The sequence below is a fragment of the Podarcis pityusensis genome (assembly GCF_964106645.2).
Source record: "Podarcis pityusensis genome assembly, chromosome: 10".
NCBI lineage: Eukaryota > Metazoa > Chordata > Lepidosauria > Squamata > Lacertidae > Podarcis > Podarcis pityusensis.
This window is the reverse complement of record NC_138035.1, coordinates 18174640-18191665: the sequence shown is the minus strand read 5'-3', so window position 1 is coordinate 18191665 and position 17026 is coordinate 18174640. Positions and strand designations below refer to the sequence as shown.

General features: G+C 43.7%; 1 protein-coding gene across 5 annotated transcripts in view; it reads right to left on the bottom strand.

Moving 5' to 3' along the window:
- Positions 1 to 16: 16 nt before the first annotated feature.
- Positions 17 to 17026, bottom strand: part of BID (BH3 interacting domain death agonist) — a gene marked incomplete at its 3' end in the record, with an annotated part of 54634 nt that continues 37624 nt past the window's right edge. Inside the window, exons 1-6 of one of the 5 annotated variants that reach the window (XM_081023298.1) lie at positions 14366 to 14856; positions 5503 to 5565; positions 4306 to 4492; positions 3272 to 3420; positions 1504 to 1716; positions 17 to 662 (exon numbers count right to left, since the gene is read on the bottom strand). In XM_081023298.1, the coding sequence (XP_080879424.1) occupies positions 657 to 662; positions 1504 to 1716; positions 3272 to 3420; positions 4306 to 4492; positions 5503 to 5511 (564 nt within the window). In that variant the 5' untranslated portion in view covers positions 5512 to 5565; positions 14366 to 14856. Of the gene's footprint in view, positions 663 to 1494; positions 1717 to 3271; positions 3421 to 4305; positions 4493 to 5502; positions 5566 to 9886; positions 9908 to 11145; positions 11570 to 14365; positions 14866 to 17026 lie in introns of those variants that run through there. The other 4 variants (XM_081023295.1, XM_081023294.1, XM_081023296.1 and 1 more) reach the window with 4 other exon arrangements.

Below are 17026 nucleotides of genomic sequence, written 5' to 3'. Positions count from 1 at the left end.
AGAAAACAGGAAACAATTTTCATTTTTGAAATTTTACAAAGAGCAACACAAATACATATATATCAACTACTTGAATTAACAATGATCTGCTAAAAACTGGACAACTGGCTCTTTAGAGCCAGTTTCCAAGACAACTGGAAAGATGAAGCTGCTCCAAGGCTAGGTACCATGGGGCAATAGCAGCATACATAGCCAGCACTGTTCCCCCAAGCTAAGGTTTTTTCACATTAGTGCAATTCCTTTCACTGATGCCCAAGAGTGATGTCCTTAGATGGGTTGGAGCACCTGCTATTGCTCATTAAGGCTTTGTAGTTTTATAAGTGATCCCAAACACTCCAATCCAGTTGGCAACTGGCAGAACAGAACACCTACCCTTTGCTCCAAGCTTGTCATTTGCAAGGAATGACAGACTGCTCCCGCCATGACCCCAAGAAAAATAGCCACTTGCCTCCTGAGATGTAGAGCAGGACCAAGTATTTCAAGTAGAAAAAAAATGTCATTCATAATTCATACTTTAAAGCAAGGTAAGCAGCACCATGGAACTAATTACTATTGGTAAAAATTGCAAGCAAAGCTTAAAACAGTTCCTTTTAACTGTTTCCTGGTTTAAAAAAAAAAAAAAATTCTTAAAGGTAGACATGTTGTGTTCCCTTCATTCACCTCTAGAAGAGAAAGAAAAGAGGGAGTTATGTTCAGTCCACTACAGTTATATTCAATGGTCCACATATTTAGGTATTTCCCAAACAAGTGAACGCCAAAAGGCTTTTTCTTGCATGTATTAATAATAATAATAATAATTTATTCTTTATACCCTGCCCATCTGGCTGGGTTTCCCCAGCCCATCCTTTAGGGTCCAACTGAAGGCAGGATCACATGTCAGAATACATATTGCCAACATGGCATCTCTGGACACACATGTGCCTGCAGCAGCCTTCCCTAACTCCTCCCTGCTGCAACTGAAATCTTGCAGTTGATGAAACAAGCTTCAGGGGTCTCTCTGTGTGTTGCTAACAATGTTTTCTCTAGTTTGCAAGCCCCCAAAATTTGGTGATCTTGGAGTTAGGCTAACACACCAAACAGAGTCAAAAATGCTCAATTTCCTCATCCTAACAGAGGAAGAGTAAGGAACTTCAGGCCCTCGGGATTTCCCCCAGTCCATTTCCCCCGTGGGCACCCTCAAGTCCTTCTGTCTGGCTGGAATGTGTCACTTGAGCTGCAGTGACTGCCTCTTGCATGTGAGGATGCAAGATGGGGAGACTGTATATAAGCCATGCCCCATTGTTTTGTCTCTGGCCACAACAAGCACCACTTGTACATGGGCCCCAGTTGTGCATCCTATTCACACATGATGTAAAATCAGGGACCCAACAAACTCCTTTCCTACAACATTTCACACGGCCTGAATAACCACTCCTTTTCCCCCTAGCTTCCAAAGTAGGGCTGAATTATTCACTGGGCATGGAGATAATTAAATAGCAACACCTGGATTTTATTTTATATCACCTCAGGTTCCAAGTTGTTCACATAATCACGGAGGTTCTGGTTGATGTAGTTCACGGTTGTGCTGAACACTTGTTGTAGAAGAGATGGCACAGTGTTTGCTACTTTTTTGGCTAAAACCATAGCTACCACTAGCATGGCTCTCTCCTGCTCCATTTCCAAAGGCATCCTTCGCACAACTTCCTTCACTACTTGAGACAGGTGATTGGTTATTGCCTAAAAAAAAGAGAGGGGGAAAATGTACCTCTTTGAAATGCTGCCCTTCTGCTCCTCTCTACTCCAATCCAATCCCTCACAAATAAAACCTATTTTCTCTTCCCCCTTGTCCCCACACACCGCAAGGCATTTGGCGGATCTTTGTTTTGCTCCTTTGCTGTTTATATTACAATAGTTCCAAACATCAAAGATCAGTGTAACAATCATTAACATCCACCAACGATAAATTAAAAAAAATAATTCTAAATTATACATGGGTTCATTTATGTACGGATTTCAAAATTCAGCAATCCAATAATATGTCAATAGCAAAGTAACTCCTCAAAGAAGACAAAATACTTTTAGATTATAATTTGCAGGTGTCAACTGTTTATAGGCCTTCACCACTGAAGCTTGAGTGGCATTAAGTTGCATTCTACTTTTTTATAATCATGCATTGGCCACCCACTTTAAAATAATGGCTGCCTTCTCCATTTATAACCATATTTCTGGTGAGTAACCTAATGCAATTTATTGTGGGGGAGATAAAAATGGAAATACACCTTCTACATAAATGAAAGCAACCAACCCCGCCCCCGGCCAAATGAACCACAACACTTGGGGCAATTTTGCTTTGCTCGCTCCACACCTCCAACATCTGTTGTTAGTAGGCACTCCTTTGCTTAACGGATAAGTAATTCCTTTTAAAACAATTCTCACCGATAGACGAAAAAACAATGGCTGTACCTCTTCCATGTTTTAAATTTTCTTTGAAACATGCTTCCACCACAACAGAAGTACTATTACCGATTACAGTCATAGAATCAAGATTCTCCTCCAATGAAAAATGATGTTCTGTTTGCAAGGTTGTGCCTGCTTCATCACACATATGGGGAGGGTGCTTTTATGAGAACACCCTCGACATAAATATAATGGAAGTCTGGTGACATAGCTCAGTTGGCAGATCATGAGACTCTTAATCTCAGGGATGTAGGTTCAAGCTCCATGTTGGATAAAAAAAATTCCTGCTTTGCAGGGGGTTGGGCTAGATGACCCTCATGGTCCCTTCCAACTCTATAATTCTATGATTCTACCTTCTAGGGGGAGGGACTTTTATCACCCCAAGGGAAGCAGTGGGAGCAAGCCTTGGACACTGTTGTGCCCCAACGCCAATTTTGCAGCTAAGTTGGCTGCAAGAATACAAGTCTAGCCTGTTGCTGGTGGACAGAAATTTCAGCTACGAAAATGAAGCTGAATGCCTTGTTGTCCTCTGTCCAAGAAGAAGACATATCCCTGCGTTCCTGAAGTTACTGCCTTTTAGCTCACGAGACTGTAAGAGAATCCACAGCAAAACATGCCTGAATTCTCTCTCCCAACTCCAATTTTATGTTCCTCAGTCCCAACAGTAAAGCTGAAGTAATTATTATACATCCCATTCACCAAGTCACCTCTGCAAGAGAAGCATGGACTTTGCAAGGGTTCCCAGGAAAACCGCACAGCATTTATTTGGATCCAGGATTTCACTTATCATGGTAGATGAAACTCTGAAGCCTTAAATTTCATTCCTCTCAATCACCTCTTTGGACATGTTCTCCGCTGTAAACTGCCGCACAAGATTCTGTATGAGCGATGGGTCAATCTCGGCAGCCAGCTGATCTCCGATTTCAGCCAGCTGAGCTCCAATAATCCGGAAAATTTCCTCTTCATCTGAATTTGGATATATGACTGAAAAAAGATTAAACAGAATGGAATTCTCTGCTCACTCTTCCTCTCTGAACTTCCAGGGCCTACTGAAGGCTTTTTTATTCAAGCAGGCATTTTAACTGATGTTTCGTTTTTTAGTGAAAACTGGTTGTTATTTTTGGTATTGCACCTTTGAAAAAAAATCACTGAAAGACTACTGTAGCTAAATGGTATATAAATTGTTCAAATAAATAAGGGGCATATCCACACCACATAGGTAAAGCACTACCCAACACACATTTAAAGCAGGACTTCCCCTAAAGAATCATGAGAACCGTAGTTTCCCACTCACAGGGCCCTTTACAAACTACAGTTCCCTAGATTCTTTGGGGGAAGTCATGTGCTTTAAAAATGCACTGGATGTGACACATGGCATGGATCTGCCCAAGGTTTAAGTTAGGTTCCAAACAGACAGCTGAGGAGGACAGCACAGAGGATTTGCTACAAGTGTCCACCGTAGCATGGTGGTTACATGGTGAATTTATGGCCAGGGTTCAAATCCCTGCCACAAAGCTTGCTAGGAAACCTTAGGGCAGCCACTGCCTCTCAGCCTAATCTACATCACAGGGCTACTGAGAGAATTATGTGTGCAAGGGGTACACTGCTCTGAGCTGCTTGCAGAAAAGCCAGGATAATAATGTATGTTTTTGCATGTGTGCTTTTAAATGGCCTTAACTGTTTGCAGAGCTATTTTTAATAGTTTTATTTATTTAACTGTTCTTAAAATATTTATATTTATTGCATATTTGTAGTTCTGTCTGTTTAAATTCATGCTCCACTGAGAGAAAAGCCAGGGTATCAAACCTGGGTATCAAACAAACAAACAAACAAACAAACAAACTTGTTTGCTCAAGATAAAATACCTACTGTCCTCAGGTTGCCCAAATCTGTTGCCATCTGTCTGAAGCTCCTCATCATCGTCCTGCTCTGAAACCAACTGGTTTTTCAAAGCACAAAGCTCTGAAGCAAAAGCACAGTCCGAAGACTTCTCCAGGAAGGAGTAGAGGAGAATCTTGGTTAGCTGTGCCTCCTGAAAGGGGCTATTATAATCACCCTATAATGGGGGGGGGGGGAGAGAGAGAGAAACAGAACAGGTATTATTTATGATAAATAAGCATGCAGCCAACTTCATTTAATGCTTATTTAAAAATATTTATAATAGCAGTTCTAGTGCATGAAATCCTTTATCATCTTGATCCAGGGGTTATGCATATCTATAATCTTACCCTGTGAAACTGGAGAATATCAGTTTATATTTAAATACAAAAAAGGGGAAGTTAGCAGCTCTTAAGATACTAAAAATACCAGGCACTGTCAAACTCTCCAGAGTGAGAGCCAAGTATGGTTTCTAGTGTCCCAGGGGCAGTTATTTTCTAACTCTGTTGTAGTGCGCTTCTTTTTCAACTCTGCCCTTGTCTTCTAATCACCATCACACCATTGCTAATAAGGCGATCTTGGCATCTTTTAATTCACACTTGATGTCTGAAAAATGAGATTAAGGACCAGCCTGACTGAGCCTTGTGCCAGCATTAGTTTTCGTGGACTACAGTCCATTTCATCAGGCGATGTCTGTGGAAGTTTATGCTATAATAAACCGGCCAGTCTTTTAAGGTGCCACAAACCTCTTTGCTGTTTTTTGTCGCAACAGACTAACACAGCTACTCTTCTGGAAATGGTCCCTCTTAGTTGTGCACGCACAATCAAAGCCAGCTATCGGGACTGAATTCTCAAGTGATTCTGAGCTACCTTACAAGGGCAGTGCTTTCCACAAAAAAACACTTATCTAAACATATGGGATCTGTGCTTGTGCACTGCAGCAATTTGTAAACTTTGAGAACTTGGAAGAGACGGGGACCTCCACTCCTAAGCAGGGATTCCCTATGTCTCTACATAGCTCAGGGGTGAGTGAGAGCCACAGCTTGCTCCTTTGTTCTGCTGAACACTTTTAGGGGGAAAGGGGGTAGGGGCTTCTAGAAAAGGTGACTCAAAAATAACTTTTCTTGGACAAACAACTCAACATTTCTTCAGACGATACAATTATTTGAAAATAATTTCTGATCCAACCTGGTCCATCGTTGATGCTGAAGCCAGGTTACTCGTAATCTTCGGAAATCACAGGGCTTCTACCTGCAAAAGAAGAATTGCGTGTGATTTCTTTTCATCTCTTGGTTAATTCCCTCTCTGCAGCTCAAGCTTGCCAGTATATACCCAGCAATTACCATCTGAAGATCATAGAGGCCTCCTTGACAGATATTTCACACCAGAATTTTATATCTTTCCACAGACTGGGGGAAAGGGCAGAACTTCTCAAGATATTTTATTTGCACATACTGCTGCTGGTGTTTTTGTTGATGACAAATGGGTTTTATAGAAATGTGTTTATTTGACACTTCACTGTGTGAGGGGATGGTCCCTGCTGCATTGAAACAGGCAGTGATGCAACAGCTCCTGAAGAAACCAGCTCTGGACTGGAACAACTACTGACCAGTTGCAAATACTCCCTCTTTTGGGGGAAGGTAGTGAAGAGGTCTGTGGTGGGGCAGATGCAAGCATTCTTAGAGGACCTTTGCAGACAGGAGGAGTGCAACCTTGCTCCAGCTTCTTGATCTCTCGTCAGCAACCTCCTGGACCGGCTCCAGGGAATGGAAATTGGGGGCTGCAATCGTACTTCAGGACCAAGTCCAGAGAGTAGCATCGGAAGAGTGCCTTTTGGCCTCCTGGCAGCTACGCCACAGGGGACTCTCTTATCTCCAGTGCTATTTAATATCTACACGAAGCCATTGGGAGTGGTCATTAGGAGTTTCGGGGCAAGGTGCCATCAGTGTACTGATCACACTCAACCATATTTCTCCATAACATCTGAACCAGGAAAGGCTGTGCAGTCCCTGGGACACTGCTTGGATGCAGTGGTGAAAATGATGAGGAAAATCATTCTCAAAAAAGGAAGTGGCCCAGGACTCAGTTGTAAAATGTTAAGGGCTTTCAGGTAGCAGAGCCCAAGGCTTGTGGGGCAGGCATAGGAACCAATACTGGGATAGATGGACCAATGGTAAGGAAACTTTCACAAGTCAGAAGGAAATGCTGGGAATGATTTCCTCTGCCCCACCCCTGCTATCAGGAACCCCAAAGCTTTTCATCTCCAAACTACAACACCTTGGGCTGGCTTAATTAACTTATCTGCATGCTCCCTTTCATGCATAATTTCCAGATGCTCAATGCAGCCAGACAACAAAGTCACTGATGTTACATGGGATGGAAATGTTTTCAATGATTTATTTCTTTAATGGAAAATACCTTGAATTATTATTATCCATAAAATTATTTTTTCAGGTTGATTACTGCTATGGGATGTATGCCAACGTAACAAATAAACCAGCCACAGGCAAACTTGGCCCTACAGATGTTTTGGGATTACAATTCCCATCATCCCTGGCCACAGGTCCTGTTAGCTAGGGAGTTGTAGTCTAAAAACATCTGGAGAGCCAAGTTTGCCTATGCCTGAAATAAACAGCTTTTTCACAAGCTAAAATTGGTGTTAGTAGGCCTCAGCGCTTTCCTTTTCTCCCCACTTAAATTGCAACAATGAAAATCAATGCCTGCAGTCAAGCTGTCATGAGCTTAACTACTTCCATGTACTCAAATTAAAATAATTTTCAAGAAACACTCCAAGTTTGTTTGAATTTAATTTAAATATATATGCAGGGCATTCCTATGTATATTTACTACCCAGGTAGGTGGTAACTTCCACACTGGATTATTGCACTTTCTTTTTTCTTTTACTATCCCACAATGTCTGCCTGCACACTCCGCTGCAAATCTTGCTGCTCTTTGCCTAAGCAGTTTAAGCACAATTAAGCCTAGCTCAGACAAGGAGAATGAAAGCAGAGTACGAAGGAAGTGGGGACGCTGAACAATAAACTCCAAAGGGGAAACCTCAAAGGAATAGGAAATCACTAAGGCAGACCAAATTGTTTTAACTTGGCAATAAAAACCACAGGAAATAAGTATTGGTCTGCGGCTCAGGCTCCAATTATCCACTAACAACTGGAAATGTATTATTCTTATAACCAGTTTATGACCTGCCTGCCCACCACTCCAAGTCCCAGCGTGGGTTGCAACAACTAAAGCACCATGTTAAATACAGTTTAAAGCCACTTACAACCACAGAAGGTGGGTCCAAAAAGCATACATCTCAGGTGTCAAAAGCCAAGGAAAGAGGTGTGTCACTTATCACCTACTGCAAGCGACCAGTGGCTGCCCTGATGCACAACTATCAGCCATGGTGGCCGGGCTTGATGGGAGGTGGAGACCAACATCACCTGGAGAGCTACAGCCTCTCCACACCTGCCTTAAGCAAAGCAAGCTGCAGTACTGTTGGCTAAGGTATGGCTGCCACGCAATCTGTGTGACTGTTTTATACATGCTTTTAATATACTGTAAATCCCTTTGGGATGCTCCATGAGAAGCAATTATAAATGAATTATTACTCCTACTCCTACTATGAGTTCCCAGTCCAAATCCCAGGCTACATATATTAATCTGTGGCAATATTGTAGATTCTATGCTTCACAGAGCCTGCAGTGAACTTTAAATGAAGCCTTAAAGTTCAAAGCTTTGGGCAATCTGTTTGTTTTTATTTTTGCATGCGGGGGCAATCACAAAACGTATTATGTTGTACAAAAATTAGGAGCAATCCTATACTGAATGCAATGTGTGCAGAGAAAATGTTGGTCGAGTATGAGAAAAAAGCTTAATTGGTTAAATGGAGATAACAGAACCTATGTAACCGAACTATAAAATGATTGCAATGTTTACTGGTGCCACCTAGGGATTGCCACCAAACTTCCAATACAAAACAGTGCAGACATTTGTCAGAACTGGGAAAGTGAAATAGCTTTAGTTGCAAAGGTTGCAAAATATACCAAAGTATTTAATTCATAGATTGGCAAGGGGATACAAAAAAACCCCAACTTTTTTGTGGGGGGAGAGAAGGCACAATAAACACTCAGAAATCAAATTTATATAAGGCTCCACTAAAGGAAAGATGCCAAAGAAACTGAATTTTCAAAATGCAAGGGAAGATAAATGCCTTTGCATTACTGATTCATTCATCCCATACTTTTGACTACACTTCTCCATCACTTTCCTAACCACAAAAAGTCACTTCCTTTTTAAAAAGTAGACCTGTTGCACTAGGGCGACTACTTTAACTGCTGAAACCTCAGGAAAGAATTCAAGAGAAAGGAAAGAATTTTAAGAGAAATGTTCCATCAGCATAAGCAGTTCAGCTTGTCAAATGGAATAATTTCGGGAGGTGGGCAAGGAGAGGAGAAGTCCCATTGTGCAAGCAGAAATCCTCAGGGTGGGTGGGGGGCTTCTGCTGATGGGACACATTAGGTGAATCTCACCCTAAACTTTCTGGTACGCGCTTGAATCGCCAAGTAAAGATATGAAGGGTGTCAATTATATAAGGACAACAGTCATCATAATATCATCGTCACAGCCATGAAAAAACATATGTTCAAGTCAACAACCTAAAAAAATGACTCATGTTGCAAAGGTCATATTTATTAAGGAAGTAGCTGTCAACATCAAATTCTCAGCTCCCAAGTTCCAGGAAACACAAAACATTGTACTTCCGGAAGCAGGAGTGAATGACAGTAGTTCTCTAGGTGGACTTTTTTGGTCAAGTTGAAAAGCAGAATACTACCTGGCCATCTATTAATATTGGATGTGCTCCCTTTTAAATTTTTTGCTTTGTAGGCAATTACTTACACTGATTGCTTGCTCACCTCAAACTCCAATAGTAAGAATGAGGTCTTTGGTGATAATACCCCTTAATTCCTTTAGTTGGGTATGATTCTTTTATTTTATTTTTAGCAGTTCTCATTGTCTGTTCAAGTTTCCAGCTGCTAAGTATCTGGGATGTAGGTTTGACAAGAGCCCTTTTTATTCCTGTTGTTGTGGGAATTATCTTGTACCTCTAGCAGAGTTTGAAATTTCCCATGTGCCAGGCTCATTTTTCACCTGGCTATTGGTCACTTGTGACCAAGTGAAGCTAGGAGCCAGAATGGCGTCTGACGTCTCCACCATCTGGAGGCAAATGTCTGATGATCCTTGGATCTTGCCTGTTTTCACCCACCCACAACACATCCTGTAGAATTCCGTCAGTTATATTTTATCTGCACAATCAGAATGAACTCAAGAGTTGCATTGAAAAATATGCTTTTGAGTTATCTGCCCCCTAAATGGCAACTAAACATTCCATTTTGGCGACTGTAACCCTGGTTTAAGGACCCACCTGGGTCCTTATATCTGAGCTTCTAACAGTGACTCTAGACTGTGATTTAGGGGGCTTGCAGTGTTGTTTTCATTTATGATTACATTCACAGTGTCTACTCACAGGCTCACTAGCACAGAGTTAATTGCTCACAGGAAAGAGACCTACCCATGTGAACCATTGAGTGAAGCCTGCCAAATGCGGAGAGGTGTTTGCGCAGAGGACAGACAGCCTGAACAGCTCACGTGCTGCCAACTTGCAAAACGTCTTTTTTTTGCCTCAGGTAGTTTAATTGTCAGCTGCACACCTAAAGATAGGTGGTGGTGGAGAAACAGATAAGAGATATAGGAAGTAGATGCTGAAAAAAGTCTCACTGTTCCAAATGTAACAGAGACCAATCTTATCCAAACCCACAGGAGACTCCAGATATTCAGAGGGTAACAGGAGCACACATGTGTGCAAATAATTCACACAAGCACGAAGTTCCTATGGTAAGATTACCAGATTTTTTCCAATGAATCCAGGGACACTTTTCAACTTCAACGGATTTTGTATGGGGACTAATTTGTAAATCTGGGGACTGTCCCTGGGAAACGGGGACGTCTGGCAACCTTATCCTATGGGTTATGGCCTCTATTCTCACATCCTGGCTCCAGAAGAAGCTTCTTGCAAGACACACCTGCCTCCAACCACAGTGGCAAAAGGAAAATATAATTGAGGCTTCTCAATTTACTCAATGGGTCACTGGCCAAAAAGATTATTATTAATAAAAAGAATAATATTCCAAGGTTGAAGTTAGACCCAAATTCACTTTGGAAAAGGAGGCCATTTCCTCCAATCATGAGCAAACCTGAGGAGGTTCTGCTGCAGGGGTGAGCTCGATTTTCCTCACATTTGCTCTTGTAATGAAACATACAGTCTCCAAATCAAACACAACAGCTCCCTCTCTAGTGCATCAAGCATGCTGTCCACACTGGTTTTTTATTTCAAGTGCCTTATGTGCATGTTTGTTTCATGCTTTAAAAAAAAATTTGTGGGTGGGGTGGTGGGTAGAGGAAGAAAATGTGGCTTTGTGACTAATACAAAGGCCAGACCATCAAAGTGGTAAAAATCTGGCTTCTGCTGAAAACTGCTGGTTTCCTCCAACCAAAATGTGGTGAGGATACTTCCACCGCAGACTGGCTGCAAAAATGATGTACTTCTGCATGCAAGCTACACTTCTGTGAAACCCACTATCAAATCCGAATGCATACAAGAATATTATCATGCTCTGAAAAGTGAGCAAACTCAGCACTGTTCAAAGTTGTAACACAAAAGTAGAATACATGCAACCTGAATCAGGTCCACAACACTTGTGTGTATTCTTCGGCACTTACCCCTTTAAAATATTAGCAAGGTGGGAGAAATCCTTTCCTAACGCTGCTTACCTGCATTTTAGAGAAACAAGTGCCATATCACACACTTCAGACCCCAAGCAACCACTTATGGCCTCTATGGTGGATGGGAAAGAAAGGCAGTTGCAGGACCACTCTTCCTATTTCCTTGACAAACCTATTCATCACTGAGGCTTCTGCAGCTGTTGTTATGAGAAGCAGGGACTGAATATGACGCATGCATTGGTAGCAAGTGAAGCTGGGAAAATGCCTAGAACTCCCTTGCCTCCCAGTAATCTTGGCAGGCTCTGAGGTACTTTAGCTACAGAAATGCTTGTTCCCAACGTTGTTACATTTAGGTGTGACTGAGGACATGAACATTAAGATCAAGCTTGGCCTAAACATTAAGATGAAGCTTGATTTGGAGAAAAAGCTCAGTGTCACCTCCCTCCAGCTGTGTCCCACTTTATCCTAAGGTAAAGTGAGTCAATTGTTGCCAGTCATCCTTATGGGTAAAGTATAGCACTGCATTCAGGAATGTGATTGTGATGTAATATCTCACCCCATTCCACTCTTGATGATACAAGGTGGCCTTGCACCACTAGGAATATGGGGCAGGTGGGAACAGAAAGTGAGAGGATGTGTGAGATGAACTGCGCTTCCAATACAGTGGTGCCCCGCAAGACGAATGCCTCACAAGACGAAAAACTCGCTAGACAAAAGAGTTTTCCGTTTTTTGAGTCGTTCCGCAAGACGAATTTCCCTATGGGCTTGCTTCGCAAGACGAAACGTCTTGCAAGTTTGTTTCCTTTTTCTTAAAGCCGCTAATAGCCGTGCTTCGCAAGACAAAAAAACCGCAAGACGAAGAGACTCGCGGAACTGATTAATTTCGTCTTGCGAGGCACCACTGTATTCAAGTTCTTCCTACACACACACATTGCCTGCCACAATAATTTTTTTTTAAAGTTATAGAAACAAAACCTAATTTCTCACTTCTTGTTGTTTGGTCACATTGCACTAGGAATCGAGAACCTGTGGCCCTCCAGATATTTTATTTATTTATTTCAGCATTTAGATACTGCTTAGTAAGTAAATCAAAACAGGGATTTCCTGAACTCCAACTTCCATTAGCCCCGGCAAACATGCCCAAAGATCAGAGATGATGTGTTCAACAATACCTAAAGGAAGAGAAATTGGAGAACTGTCAGGGCTTTGGCGGGGTGCCAGTTAACTTTTTCCCTAGGCTGATGTATTTATATTGCAACTACAATTGAGAAAAGAAAGGAGAGAGTACAACTGGAGCGACGTGGGACTTTCTGGACAAATGGATTAACATTTGGCAAAGAAAGAAGAAAAATTATGGACAAATAATTACTACACGCTGTAGCAAAAGGATATAGATCTTCATTTGTGGACTAATAAATTATTGAATGTGTTAATACAAATAGAAGTTATAAACGTTGCAGCTGCTGAATGGATTATAGAGTAATTATGATTGGAATACAACTGGATTAAGAAAGACTTTGGAAGCAGATTTTTTTAAAAAAACAAACCTGTAATTCTAGCACGTGGGGGGTGGGGGCACCAAAATTATACAATTGGGTATTTGATTTGGTATTGTGATTTGATATAGATATAATGAGGTGTATTTTGGATTTGGAAACTAATAAAAATTATTGTAAAAAAAATAGTTCTACGATGTCTAGAGCTGGGGTTCCCATGGGCACCCAAAAGACACCCCTGGTAACACTTGCCACGGCCCCCTGCAACTCCCTATTTTATATATAAATACATATTAAAGGGGGAGGTTGTATGTATTTTGAGGCAGTGCAAATGTTTTTGCTTGTTTTGGCAGCTTATGCGAAACGGGTATTTTTTTCATGCTCATGTCTGTTTCTTAGATTTCCAAAAGTGCTTTTGGGCTAGAATTGGGGACCCCAGATCTACAGGACCTGCAGTACATCCTCCTGTCTGCATCTGGCAAATGCAGCCAGGGCACCACAGCCATACAGGGTTCTCCCTCTGGACCCAACCAAGGAAAGTAAACAAGTTGCGGCAGCTGCTGTTTCTGCATCTCCTGGCTGCTGACTTTCCTGCTCCATCCATGCTTGCAGGGAGAGGGGTACTGGCAGCAGGGAACTTTGCCCCATGAAGGGAGCCCCCAAAGCCCAAGGTCCTGGCTGAACATGCCACTGTGGGCATCTCTCAAGCAGCCAAAGAGGCCTCTTGTTCCCCCAGTTCGACCTGCCCAGTCAAGGAGCCGACAAGGCGCCCCGAGGCCTGCCCTACCCCTGACCACCATCACAACCACGGTTATTTCCGGACACCCCCAGTGGGGAATTTTTTGGGCAACGTCTGCCTGGGACGTGCGCGTGTCTTGCAAATACCTCCAAATGGGAGAAAAAATAGGAAAACCGCGCATCAAAACACGAGGCGGGAAACCCAGAAAGAGCAACCGCACCCACCCAATGCTAAAAACAGAATAATAAACCGAATTAATCGGCTGTCCTCTGTCTTTTCATGGCTCTTCGAGGAGTCTCCCTCAAAAGCGCACACACAAAAGCCCTCAGGAAGGGAAGCCCAGACAAGGAGCGAATGCTTTAAGAAAACGGCGCGTTCTCTTCGGCAATACTTTTCAAGCGTAGCTGCGGGCTAATATTCTTGCCACGGTTTTTGGAAACGAATAGCAACATTTGGAGCAACTACAGTGGTACCTCGGGTTACATACGCTTCAGGCTACAGACTCCGCTAACCCAGAAATAGTGCTTCAGGTTAAGAACTTTGCTTCAGGATAAGAACAGAAATCGCGCGGCGGCAGCAGCAGGAGGCCCCATTAGCTAAAGTGGTGCTTCAGGTTAAGAACAGTTTCAGGTTAAGAACGGACCTCCGGAACGAATTAAGTACTTAACCTGAGGTACCACTGTATATGCTACCGCCACAGAATTGGGCTGCGCACACAGAGAGAGGGAAGAGCCACGAGGAAGCGCCTCCAGAACATCAAGCAAGCGGGTCTCGCCTATGGCTGAACTAGTGAAGGAAGCGCGGGGAGGAGGAGGATTCCAGTCGGTGCCTTCTCAACATCCCCAAAGCATTTTCGACTCTCTTTCTAGGCCGGAGATCTTCCGGCGGGGGGTGAGGGAGGGGGCGCTGCCAACCGGCCACCAGCAAAGTCCCCCATTGCGACCACAGCCTCGCGCGCGCGCCGGGGAAAGAGGGGCTCTCCAAAGCGGGGCGCGGGAGAGGCGGGAAACCCCGCTTCTCCGAAGCCACTCACCATGCAAAGCGGCTCTGCCCAGCTCAGGTCCCGCAGCCCTGCCGCCTACTTGCTCGCTTGCTCTCTTTCCTTTTTTCGTCCGCTCCGCTCCGAGCAGCGGATTCGCCACCGCGAGACTGACTTCACTTCCTCCTCGCGCCGCTTTTCGTGATGCGCTCCTCCCCTCCAAATCCCGCTTTTTAAAGCGACACGGGCCCTTTTCGCGAGTGGGCCTTTCCCATGAGTTGTACCTTGGTCTAGGGAAGAAATGCTGGGAGCGGGGCGGCGACGGGGATTACACATTTCTGATTCAGCGACGTCCAGCCAAGGCGCTGCTCGGCGCTTCGGAGAACAAGCTTTCCAAGAAGCGATTTGTCCGCCGCCTCCCGTCCAGTGCGCCGGGTTATTCGGACTATGGCGCGCTTCAAGGCAGCCTTCTGATCGCGGGAGCTTTGAACTTCTGGGCCAAGTTTTAAATGCCTGCTGAAAACTTTCCTGCTCCGCCAGGCCTCTGCAGTCAATTAAGAATCCGCCCTTCCACAGTGCTTAACTGATGTCTGCTTTTAACTTCCCTACGGTTTTTATGCTTTATTGTTGTAAACTGCCTCGTTATACAGTATTTTTAAATGACATAGCGGTATATAATTTTTTTAATATATGACCAAACATATGATTAATCAGATAATTCTGCATCAGTTTGCATAATTTATTGCAGTAATGGTGAGGTGGGCCAGAATACCCGTTTTTAGGCGTCACACTCGCAGTTATGGCCAGTGTGGTGTAATGGTTAGAGCAGCCTTCCTGAACTTGACGCTATCCAAAAGTTTTGGGCTCTGCAGCCAACATGGCCAGTGGTCAAGGAGAATGGGAGCTGTAGTCCAGCAACATCCAGTGGGCATCAAGACATGGGGAAGTCTGGGTTAGACTAGGCCTAAGAAGACCCAGGTTAAAATCCCCATGAAGCCAACTGGAAGACTTTGGGTCAGATGCCATCTTTCAGCCTAACCTACCTTACAGGGCTGTTGTGAGGATAAAATGGGGAGGAGACTCACATATACCATCTTCCGCTTCTTGGAGGGGGTACAGGAAGTAAATGGCTAATGACGGGGTGGGTGGGGTGAACTTCCCCCCTTTTTCTCAGTGGATTGCATTTTATTGATTTATAAGTTTTATAAACTGCCTGAAGGACTTGGTTGATGGACATAATAAAAATGGCATAAATAAATACTTTGAAAATAAACGAATGTTCACACAAAGCAATATATCGGAAGAGGCATTCCCTCCAAGGTGTGACATAATAATAATCATGAAACTCTTCTAATGCAACAGCTGTCACCCACAGACTTCGAAGTAGCAGCAAGTTACTTTAAAAATGCCCAAAGTTGGCCTGCCATGCCTTATACTTTAACTCTATCTGCTCTGGAAACTTACTTTGAAAACAGTTCTAAAAACTGCAATGAAACTGCCTGAATCATTGCAGCAGGCAAGCAAGGTGGGAGTGCTAATCTGCAAAAGGATGAGGCAGCCGGTGTTTTGGAGGCAGGAAGTGGTAGGGAAGGAAGGAGTGTACAGTGGTACCTCGAGTTAAGTACTTAATTCGTTCCGGAGGTCCGTTCTTAATCTGAAACTGTACTTAACCTGAAGCACCTCTTTAGCTAATGGGGCCTCCCACTGCTGCTGCGCCGCCAGAGCATGATTTCTGTTCTCAACCTGAAGCAAAGTTCTTAACCTGAAGCACTATTTCTAGGTTAGCGGAGTGTGTAACCCAAAGCGTATGTAACCCGAGGTACCACTGTATGTGAAATCTGCCTGTGCATCCTCAGAGCGGTGGACTCGTAATCTGGGGAACCGGGTTTGCGTCTCTGCTCCTCCACATGAAGCTGCTGGGTGACTTTGGGCTAGTCACACTTCTCTGAAGTCTCTCAGCCCCACTCACCTCACAGAGTGTTTGTTGTGGGGGAGGAAGGGAAAGGAGAGTGTTAGCCGCTTTGAAGCTCCTTAAGGGGAGTGAAAGGTGGGATATCAAGTCCAAACTCTTCTTCTTCTTCTTCGGCTAGCCTCCTGCTCTCAGGTGACAGTGGCAACACTGGCATCACCAATGTGGAGCTAGGATTTAAATGCCTCTCCAGTTGGGTATTGTACATGGAAAACAGCAAAATACGTTGTGAGGCTGAGAAGCAGCAGCTTACTTAAAGCGACCTGTTGAATTGATGGCAGATAAGAGATTAGACTTGCTGGTTTGTTCTGTTTGCAACCCTGTGCAGACTTACACGGGAGTAAGTTAGACTTGATCTCTGTTCATGTGATTGCTAAGGAAATGAAGCACCCTGCAGATGTTCTCTAGAGAACACATGCAGAGTGAGAGTCTGGTGCTTCCTTATAATGGGTGTATTGGCTGTGGGCTCAGCTGTTTCAGCCAATGCCGTTTCCCCTCCCTGAAGACGGGCAGGTGTGGGCTCAGTGGGGAAGAATTTGGGAATTCCCCTGCTGAACAGGTGAGCTGGGACACTGGGGGAATCCTCTGTTTCTGCCCAACTGAAAGAATGAAACGTCTTTAAAAAGTAACGCAATGAGGTGCTTTCCTCACTGACTCATACTATGTCTCGTGGTGTGCAGGAGCATGCAATTGTTATGCTGCGTTCCCAAGACTGCCGCACATGAAAAAACAAAGGTGCTATCGAT